Source organism: Trachymyrmex septentrionalis, unplaced genomic scaffold (assembly GCF_001594115.1).
Source record: "Trachymyrmex septentrionalis isolate Tsep2-gDNA-1 unplaced genomic scaffold, Tsep1.0 scaffold16, whole genome shotgun sequence".
Lineage (NCBI taxonomy): Eukaryota > Metazoa > Arthropoda > Insecta > Hymenoptera > Formicidae > Trachymyrmex > Trachymyrmex septentrionalis.
The window spans coordinates 2,336,783-2,347,374 of NW_017304758.1; the positions used below are offsets into that span (position 1 = coordinate 2,336,783).

The window sequence follows — 10,592 nt, forward strand, 5'->3', positions numbered from 1 at the left end:
CCATTTAATAAAGAAAGTGTGTAATGACTACAAGATATTCTTTTAAAGCAAGTGCAAATTAAACTAATACTACCTTTTTATAATTGCAGAAATATGTAATATATCTAATAACACATGCCCCATCAAAATATATACACATCCATTAGAATTATAATTTTTTATAAAATGTATCTATTTATCACACATTTGTTTTATAAACTATTTTGTCCCATAACCAAGATTCCCAGCCTTGAAATTATAATACATTGCTACAATCTTCTTGTAAAGTGATTAAAAGTAGACATATCGTAGAAATGCGATATATGAGAATAATAAATTATATGTATTCGTAACATAAAATGAAAACTCTCCATACACATATCATATAATAACATAAACTTATAACAATTACGTAACAATTTGCGACATTACCAATCTTATATATCTTTACATCAAAAGCAAAGATTGACAAATACATATAATACAATAATAAACAACATTTCTAACAAACAATATTATCGTGTATCAATATATAGAGCATTTTCATTTAAAAGTAATGATATATACAGAAATACGTATATACAAAGACTTACCTCTTGATCCAGTTTGGGAGGTGGTGTAGGTGCAGGCGTAGGTTTTTTTGTCACAGTTGGTGGTGGTGGAGGAGGATGCTCCGGAGGACGTGGCAAAGTTGGACTACTACTCGATGTTGACATACCTAAAGGCCGTGCGCCACCCAATCCACCTTTCTCCGGATCGGGCACTTCGCCGGGAGTTTCAGGCTTATCTTCTACTGAGGTATCAAATACAAGTTGCAACGGTTGTGGTCCTGCAAATCAAAATGTATTAAACTCTTGGTAAGACTATGCATTTTACGTAGACGAATTTTAATCTTTACCTGACGGTGGACTTTCTGAGCTTCTGGAATTGTGTAATGAAGGCGCCGAACGTTTAAGCAGCCTACCCCACGTCGCGACATTTATATTCATTTGATTAGCTCTTGGGAAATTTTTCACTTGCTGCTTAAAAATTTTGCGTTGACGCTGTAATTTAGGCTTTCGCGATATCATTGGATTTAAGAATTTTATTTCTGCGAACAGAAGGCCTTGCGGTTCCAATTGTAGAGCCATGCCGTGTCGAACGTCATCAATGAATTCTTCTAAACGTAAAAACTTAACCGCGCAAAGAGATCTCCAATCTTTCCAATAAATGCCTATTTCAAGTTCTCTCGATTTATCAAGCTCAATAGAAAACCTAAAAATTTTTATTGAATACACAAAATGCACAATTGAATTGTTCACATAATTGAGTTAATGCATTTATTAATTAGTATTACCTTTGGTCCCAAGCTTGTTGGGAACATGGACGCCAACTAGTTTGTCCTACGGTTTGGTTATCTAATTTTATAACTGCCATAATATCATCTGAAAACAATGATATTTAATAAAGGATTCAAAGATATTGATGTTATTCTCAAAATATCAAAAACTTACTGCTTGTTTCGTCTTTCACGCTATATGATTTGCTTGAGCTGCGTCCTGTAACACCTTTAACGAAACTACGTAAATCAGGACTAGCAGGGTGTTCCCTTCTCGTACGCCCAGGCACTTCTTCTGCTAAGTCTTGACATCCCATTAATCTTACCTAAACATATCGCGGCATGTAGTACAAAAAAAAAATAATACCGTTGATCAGTTAATTGTCTGTAATGTTCTTCAATATACCTCTAATTGTCCTGTGACAGCTGCGCATCTCGATACCGAGGCTGGTACAGTAGCTTTACCCTCCAAAGGACCGCGAAACGGTTGTAATGATGTATATGTAACAGGAACTGGACTAGCTGACTGAACGCTAGCTAATTCTCTCTTTAACTGAGCTGCGGTACCGCTGTCGGGAGGTAGCTCTTGCCTTCTGAGCTCGAGGGACAATCTAAGTAAGTCCAATTTTCTACTGGATTCCGCGAGACTTGCTTGCGCCTGTAGTAATTTATGATTTATATAATAACGTGCCATTACGAGCTAAGATATTTAACATCAGTTTAATGTAAAGAGGGGATTATACAATATATATAAGTAAACACACAAATGATGTTCGACATAAATTTATTAACGATGCAATCAATATAATACATCCTTGTTAATTTTTATAAATGCTCAATTTTCAGCAGAATATGTTTTTTAGCAGTCCTCATAATAATTAATTTAGATAAAAAAAAAGCTATGTATAGAGTATATGGAATACTTTAAGAAATATAAATTAAGCACACAAATCACAATATACGAGTTTATATTGTCCTTAATCGCCTTGAATGCAATGGAACGCAATTTATTTTTTAAGCATACAAATCTTATTATAACATAAATAAATAAAGTGGAAAGCATTTGTTGTCTTGTAAAAACTAAAGAATAAATATATTTAAAATCCTCAAGAGCTAATGAAATTAAATGTCATTCTTTTCGCGATTTGAAGGCCGGATGACGTTCGAGCTCACTCAATGAAGAAGATCGTCCTCTACCTCCGTCCTCGAAATATCTTCGGCAATGTTCGCACGAACACGTTGGATTTTTCGAGGGACCTATATGATGCCCGGGCTTTCGAAACGCGTTGATTACTGCGCCAAATCTTGAGGCTTTTAGAATATGTTCAGTTCTTTCTCCATACAATGTAGTGAAGGGAGACGTTACGCGGGAGGGTATGGTCGAAGGAAGAGGGGAAGGGCTCTTTGATCCAAACGGACCAATACGATCGCGTAAAACATTCGTATAAGGGACATAATCTTTGTTCGCAAACCGAGAGTGTTCTTCTTGAATACTTCTATGCTCCGAATCTAAATTAGTCACACTAGATTCCTTGATTTGACCTTTGCTCGTACAACGGACGATTGAATCTCTTTTAACAAATCGTGATTTATCATCGCCGGATATAAAACTCCAACCGACTGCTCCGCTCTCGTCGGAATCCTCAGCACTGTCCCCAGATGACCAATTTATCTCATGCTTCTCGAAGTACTCTCTCATCTTCTTGTTCTGTAGCAGATGTTTCCGTTCAATTTGCGGCGATCGCCAGACTCTGTTTCTGTCATTACCAGTTTTCGCCAAAATATCCAATTTCCGTATTCTGTCGCGATCCGCGGCATTGGCGTATTCAAAGCTGTCGCAAGGCGTCAAACCGGATTTACTGTTGATCAGGGATTCAATATCAGAGAATGTGTCCTTTGATGATGTCATGGTTGAATCGTAATCGCATGGCGAAAGAGCCGTGCTGGACGACACTGTGGAGCACGGAATGGAATCGAGATCCCGTATCCCGCTGTACGAGCTGAATCGCGAGGGATAAAGAGAGCTCAGGACCTCGTCGCTATCGTATCCCTTCGAACTAGCTAACGAGGGCATTCTCATCGGTGCATTTCTGAAACTTGCGCATCGTCGCTCGGCACTGCGCTTCAGAAACGCGTTTGCATCTTGAAATCCTCGCGGCAAGTTATCTGCCGCTTGAGTGTGAGTGACTTTGACGTCGTCGTTTTCAAAGACGGTCATGGGCGTGCTGTGATTGTCCTCGCTGATCGTGTCTGTGCTGGCATCGTCATCGGATCCTGTGCAGTACACATCGATGTGCACCGTTCGCGACTTGCGCTTACTGCTGTCCTCTTTCGCGGATGAGTCCGATTTTTCTGGATCGGTCGGAGGACCGGTACTGGTATTCCCAATTGATGCCGATGGGGACGATCGGATTTCCTGCTGAAAGAAGATGATCGTCGCATTTGAGATCCGTGGTGAACAATCTGTTTCATATATTTACTGCATGTTGCGGAATCCATGTTAATGACTCACCTCCTTTTTCTGCTCGCTACGCTGGTTACCACCGGTACCAAATTTCCTCCTAATTTTGCTGCTCTTTACAGTCGACGACGAGCGCACCGATTCGACGTCGGTGGTTTGCGATGCCGCGTCCTTGCTTACCGCAGTGGCCTTACCGGTATTGACAGTCTTTTCTGCGACGCGAGTGCAGAAATGCGTGGTGAAGGCGCTCGATGCGCTTCCTTCCGCACAATCCTCACAGACTTCCGGAACCGTGCTGAATTGATGACGCGAAAAGACGTATTGGTGCGGAGCTCGGCGGTGCCACTGATCGACAGACGGAACTTTCTCAGGATTAGGCTTATCCGCGCCTACGGTGGATAGTACAATGCTGCACGTGCTTTTGCACCGATGATCGTACTGTTGAGAAGAGCGTCGCGCGGGCAGGGACGAATACGTGTGCGGCGAGAACTGTTCGCTGGTGTAGCCAGAGTCAGAAACGTTCGCTCGGCCTCTAGATGAGATAGAGTCGTCGTTACCAGATGAGCCCGAGCGTGGCAGAGTGTACGATCCGCTTGATTTCTCGGGCGGTGTGGACGTGAAGAGTATATTGCCCCGTTGAAAGCCGTAGCCGCCGGCTGTACTACCAGACGACAGAAAAGCGTTGGACGTGGTGGCTGGCGTCGACGTTGACGTCGAGTTCGGTTCGCTCGTGTTCCAGCGGCATATCATGCGGATGCCGCCCGCGTCGGTGGTGGTACTGGTACCCGGAGGCATTTGCACGGTCTCGGAGGTCACCGTGTCACCGTGACGGATCGTGACTTCGGCGCGCACAAGCCACGGTGGCACCTGGCTCGAGCTACCGTCGCCCGAATTATCCTGACGTCCGTACATCTTGCGCCTCTCTCTTCCTCCTCAGTCTCCGCCGTGCCTTCATCCACACGACATTATTGTCATCCAATCGGCTCTGCTGCCAGGAAAATACGTCCAAGTGATCTGCCCTCTTCTCCTCCGTACCGAAGAGGTTCTTCTTCTTCTGTTCATGGATTTCAAGTCTCTCTGCTCGAAACGTACAACAAAATGCCGGCGATTAATCACCCGTGACCATTTATCTCTAATTCTTCATCTAATTTCGTAATATTGAAAAGAAATCTTACATAATGATATCTATTTAAGAGTTGAGCTGCTTGTGCTTCACAATCTCGTTCGTGGCGCAGTTTTTCCCGGAAGGATGGTAATACTGCGGTATTGCATCGCCACCAATCTATTTTCGGGTCCCGTGTTCGAGAACTATCCGAGTGCGTTTCTTTCCGCTTTAACGTTGCAAAATTTTAGCGCCGATACCTGAAGATACTTCGGTATGACGACATAGTAATCGTCGGTTTGCATTCTTTTATTCTCTCTATATAAAATATGTTTAACAGTTGTGACAGCTGTGATGTGCCAGTTCATCATTGCATATTACACAATATTTCTGCGATTGTTGCAACCATCGCGGTTTCCATCTCTCGTAAGGCAACAAACTGAGCAATATAGAGCGACGATATATATATAATTAGCATGATATAAATTTGGAGCAACATACAGTCGCATTAGAAATATTTTTTGGAATAATGTAGCATTTTTTACATGCTCGACGGTCACTGACGTAATAATTGTGCGCAATAATAATGCACAGGTCAGGTGGGATGTACTACGATACAAAAATCGATGTACAAGTTGCTTAAAAATTTCAATTAAAATTGTAGACTATTCAGTCTCGATAATTGCCGGCAGTCGAGAGTATTCGAAACACAGATATCTTACGTGAGCGTGAAATTATTTAGCACGTACAATCTAAAAGGCAATGAATCGATTATTTCTGAGTAACTCGCATACGTTACACACATTCAAACATCCAGGGATCAAACAAGATTTAAACTTCCGCTAAGTAACGGATTGTTTATGGCTCGATTAGAAATGTTTGAGCGTCCAGTTAGTATACAAGTATCCTGACAGCTTAAATCGATTCTAAAGCAGACGTCAGTCTTCTTTGGAGTGCAGCGTTCGAGAAAAGAGCGGAGGGGCGGCGATCCAAACAGGCTACGATCATTGGGCGGCTTCGTGTCAGTCTTCGAGTTCGGATCATAATTAACAGCCACGATTATCCGAACGCGTGGTCGATATCTTCTTGGATGTCCACTTGATGGACGTATACATTCCACGGGCGCCTCCTTCGCAGTCGGCCGGTGCACATGTCGTCGGTTTATCGCGGTGCTTACGATACTGGATGATGCCAGTTCTCCTCGAGAGATGGTAACTAAGCGCGACCCGAAAAGGCGTCACGAGAACCACGGCGGGGTGGCGCGGGTATTCGGCGAGCTATTTTCAGAGACGCGCGTATACGCCGCCACCGACCCTCCGGGGTCCATGTCGACATGCATTACACCGTCGACGTCGCCCGCGCGATCCGGCTGTCGACAAGAAGTCGTTTTCGTGCCGGCGCAACGGACAAACGCCCCCTCGTCGAAATCACATCACCACTCACATGAGATCTGTGTCTTCCCCCAACACTAATTCTCGAAACTATTATAAATTAATCAATTTACAAAAAATGTTTTCCTAAACAATTGACTTAAAACAGTCTGAAAATTTTCTAGAAAACATAATCTACGTTTAACAAACTTTTAATATGGCAAATAAGGCAGTGGGACATTCTCATATATTGCGTTTTTGCTGACTATAAAAGAAAAACATTCATCTTGTTGCGCTAGAAGCGGAAATTGTCCCCATTGTGCATTTTCACTAAGAGAGTAGTCGGACAATTTCAACGTTATTATCATTTCGAAACAGCTCTGTCGGCGAAGTGACGTAAATGGCTTCCTTTAACGCTACATATACAAACACACACCTTTCGTAAATTGCGTGTCACGCGCAGAACTCCGGCTTCCACGTCGACGGATAGCGAATTGAAAAAGAAAAATGACCACGTACCTCGGTTAGGGCCTTCTTATCAGCGACTTTGGCACTTTGTAGAAGACGTATCACGTTCTTGGCACCTTCTACAACAGCTGCTTCTATTCGTAATCGATGCCGTAGCTCCTCCACCCTTTCCTCCAACGCGAGCTCCAAGCTGGGCTCGTACCTATCTGTAAAAGCGCGTTATACTTATTATTCACATTACATTCGACAAAAAGATCACACTCGCAACGTTAACCATTACTCATACAAAGCTTTCATTTATCTACGGCGCATGATTATCTTCTTACGTAATGTATCCACCCACGTTTTATAGCGAGGAAAAAGTAAACCATTATACGCGTAACGAATATATCCTTCGACGAACAAAGCGCTTCCTTCCAAGAAATGTCATTTACCACAATAACGAACATATGCAACATTGTACTTTTATAATGAATACACGGCACGAATTCCTGGTGAGATACGAATGTATACCGTGTCCTGAGACAGTTTCATTACCGCAGTAAATGTCAGCTTACTGTCTTCATTCCGTAAACCTCACGTTAACAATGAAATCAGAAATGTATACAGCTTAACTATGGTCGTTCAAACAATTAGAACGATAAAGCTGACGATACGTTCGACAGAATTAAGCAGGACTTCTGATAGCGCGTACATTATTTAAATAAACGAAGCATTTCAACTCCTCGCGATTTACACGCGATACCGTAAATTTATGCTGGTACAACTTGTATCTTTAACTTTGTCACAATCAATATTGGAGAACTAATTGTTTTATTTGCAGAAAAATATTTGAGAGACAGAGGAATATTCTTTCAAAATTATCTTCTCTTTCTCAATTTCGATCAAATATTGCATACACAAATTATTATTAATAACGACCGGTACGTACCTTTATTACTAGCTGTTTCACCGTTCGGTGGTGGTGCATCGCCTCGTTGTTGCTGCCGTGATTGGCGCACCTTCATAATCCGCATACGTAGGAACTCGATTTTGACACGGGAATCATCTAGCATTTGTTGAGCCTCCTGTAGCAGTTTCTTGTCACGATGGCCACTTGTTAAACTCTGTATCATGTTTTCAGCACCCTGCTTGACCTACAATGAACATAAAACGAATGACATTCTACGTGTGCTATTTTATTAAAATTAATTATACAGTATTGAACGCTAAAAGTCCAATGTACAAAAAAATTAAGCACTTTGTTAAAAAGAGAAAATAGGAAGGTATAATTGTAAATAATTAACGCTTCTACATTAACAAGTGACAACTGCAAAGAGTCCGTACGCGTTAGTCTAATTATTTCAAATCCTTGCGTGATGTAACGAGAGATTATTTTTAGTAAGAGAAAAACTATGAGCGACTCACTGCGCTGACTCACGCGAGGCTGATACAAGAAAAGTGAAAGAGAACTATCGAAGTTCTGCGTAATCATTCAGAAAGTTGTACATAACGACTTTGCGAGAATTATATTCTAAATGTACATTATCAACAAGTTGCTGAACGTATAATATATTTATTATTGAAAGAGATGTTATTTCGTTATCGGTATTCTCCGATATCGCGATTGCTGCTAAAAATCTTGATAAGTGACAGCTTGATATCACGCAGTGTCATCCATGTTCACGTTGGATATCGCAAATGTCTGCTTGTAATTTTGAAATGTATATCATAATTCAATAGCGTCTCTTCAGCAAGCGGATTTCTACCTTCAGTTCGATATTGAGCTGCTTCTCCAAGGACAGAAGCCGAAGATCCGTGAATAGACCTTCCTGACTCGGCGACGAAGGCCCCATCGGTGATAGAGGCGTGTCTGAAACAAAAATAAACGTTCACGAAATAAAAGAATCCTATATGATCTGATGTATCGGTGATACCAATGCTAAACGGCGAACTAAATATCTCTTGATGAAACGGAACACTGTACGAAGCTTAAAGTGGTCATAAAAAATATGCATATATATATATATATATATACACACACACACGAAAGAAGTTTGATAAGTCAGTGACTATCTTTTTAATTTTTTTTTTATTTACTAAAATTCCACTTATTTTTCAACATAGTCTCCTTTCAAAAAGTCACTAACTTATCAAACTACCCACATATATGCATAGATACATATATATGTATATGTTTTCTAACATCTCTACGTGCGATTCGGGTTCGCTTTCTTTAGCCCGCAGGTATCCTTCTTCACGTCACGTCCGGATTTTCCACGTTAGTATATAAGCAACCGCCGCCGTACACGCGAACGTTTCTTCATGTCTGACAATCTCCATGATTTGACAAGGGAGATCGTACAGCACGCTTGGATCCTACTTTCCATCACCTAGTGCTGACATGCTGAAAACGCCCAGACTCCCACGTATTCAAGCCAAGTATATGGGGGAGTGTGGAAAAAAAAAAGTGATGTCCCGCTTTGTTTCAGGAACACGCCGTTATGAATTTCCCATCGCTTCCTTTTCACCGCCTTTTCATTCTGCCTGTCTATCATAAACGTCTTCGAGATATAACGGGGGATTATCTGACAATTGCGTCAGACGCTACTCTTGCAGAACGACGGAATCTCTATGTACGCGAATAGACTCGCGACCACATTTTATACGTACAATAATGCATACGCAATGTAGTAATATTAGGATGCGTACGAATAAAATACCGCGTTACATGTAATTCGTACCGGAACGGTGTGGGAAATGCAAGTCATAATTACGAGCGTTATTTCCGTGCCCGCCGGAACTTTCAACAATTACATTAATCAGTGTACTTTACGTAATCATATCGCGTTATTCTTTGTTATATTTCGTATATTTTAATGAGGCAGACGTGCTCCGACGTCTCCTTAATTGCGAATCTCTTCAAGGATATATATAAATAATTGCTTACGTAATGCGAACCATTTAAACATACACGGATGTATCCTCTTGAGATGTAAATTAACCCTCCGTGCGCAAAGTTCTATAAGACTTTTAAAAAAAAGTTTCGGATCACTTTTCAACATCTCTATTATCAAATAGTGTTTAACTCTCAAATGTTATTTAATAAAAAAACTAAATCTAATTAAATATAATTTTATAATTAAAAAAACAGAAAAAAACAATTTAGTGAATTTGAGCAAAAATGAGGATGAAATTCAGAGTGAAATTTCACGTGCTGAAAAAAAAAAAGATTCAAATTGCAAACGACGGATTAATTTCAGTGCGAAAAATGTCAATTTTCCGTTTCTTCGGACAATTCGTTTTACGGATTTGAACGGAAGATTACATCGTTATTTCAAGGCCGATGTGATTCACGTCGGTCGTTGTTCGGCGACGACACACCGCTGCATCGTGTACGACTAGCGCACGAATTTAGCTCGTTAGTGCTGCGATGTGGGGCACCCTTTCCTCCATCGAAATATGCCTATTATGCACCCTGCCTGGGCGCGCGGGAAGCTACCGTAAACACACACGTGCACGGTTCCACGGTTCCGCGATTTCTCTATGCGCGCGCGTACGCACATACGCACATAACCACGCACGCACGCACGCACGTCGCGATAAACGACGCGTAGTGCCCGTTCGACGCGAATGGGCGAACGCGGACAGACATACGCTTGCACACGAGCATGTCTGACGTGTCCGAATAAGGCGATGTGAGGGAGCGAGCGAGAAGATGCGCGATTTTTCACGCGATACTTCAAATACGCTATATCACCAAAAATGTATGTTAATTGTTAGATTAGAGGTCAGGAATCACACGAATGCCTAAACGGTCGGCACTAAGTATCATCTATATTTGTAATGTTATTTATGCTCCTTTAGCATGGAACGCAAGAAATCGTAAAAAAAAACCCGAGAAGTTCTGCAAAT

General features: G+C 41.5%; 2 protein-coding genes across 7 annotated transcripts in view; both read right to left on the bottom strand.

Moving 5' to 3' along the window:
* The window catches only part of LOC108746102 (serine/threonine-protein kinase N), a 35,821-nt gene that overhangs the window by 4,487 nt on the left and 20,742 nt on the right, over positions 1–10,592 (bottom strand). For all 4 annotated transcript variants that reach the window (XM_018482646.1, XM_018482645.1, XM_018482648.1 and 1 more), the window contains exons 4-11: positions 8,447–8,550; positions 7,630–7,834; positions 6,750–6,904; positions 1,704–1,955; positions 1,473–1,623; positions 1,316–1,403; positions 878–1,233; positions 573–808 (exon numbers count right to left, since the gene is read on the bottom strand). In XM_018482646.1, coding sequence (XP_018338148.1) covers positions 573–808; positions 878–1,233; positions 1,316–1,403; positions 1,473–1,623; positions 1,704–1,955; positions 6,750–6,904; positions 7,630–7,834; positions 8,447–8,550 — 1,547 coding nt within the window. The remainder of the gene's footprint in view (positions 1–572; positions 809–877; positions 1,234–1,315; positions 1,404–1,472; positions 1,624–1,703; positions 1,956–6,749; positions 6,905–7,629; positions 7,835–8,446; positions 8,551–10,592) is intronic.
* Positions 2,279–6,217, bottom strand: LOC108746103 (endochitinase A). 3 transcript variants are annotated; one of them, XM_018482650.1, is made up of 3 exons: positions 4,934–6,217; positions 3,810–4,835; positions 2,279–3,716 (listed from the first exon to the last, which is right to left on the bottom strand). In XM_018482650.1, exons 2-3 carry the CDS (start codon positions 4,668–4,670, stop codon positions 2,427–2,429), a joined length of 2,151 nt encoding a protein of 716 aa, XP_018338152.1. In that variant the 5' UTR covers positions 4,671–4,835; positions 4,934–6,217; the 3' UTR covers positions 2,279–2,426. The 3 variants fall into 3 exon arrangements, with proteins under 3 accessions (XP_018338152.1, XP_018338153.1, XP_018338151.1); XM_018482651.1 differs by having other exon boundaries at positions 2,279–3,713; positions 3,810–6,217; XM_018482649.1 differs by having other exon boundaries at positions 3,810–6,217.

Excerpts from the sequence above, each read along its gene's own strand:
- LOC108746103 (XM_018482650.1), bottom strand. The coding sequence starts at position 4,670 with ATGTACGGACGTCAGGATAATTCGGGCGACGGTAGCTCGAGCCAGGTG. Across the intron at positions 3,717-3,809 it reads GTAGCGAGCAGAAAAAGGAG|CAGGAAATCCGATCGTCCCC; the intron begins GTGAGTCATTAA and ends ATCTTCTTTCAG.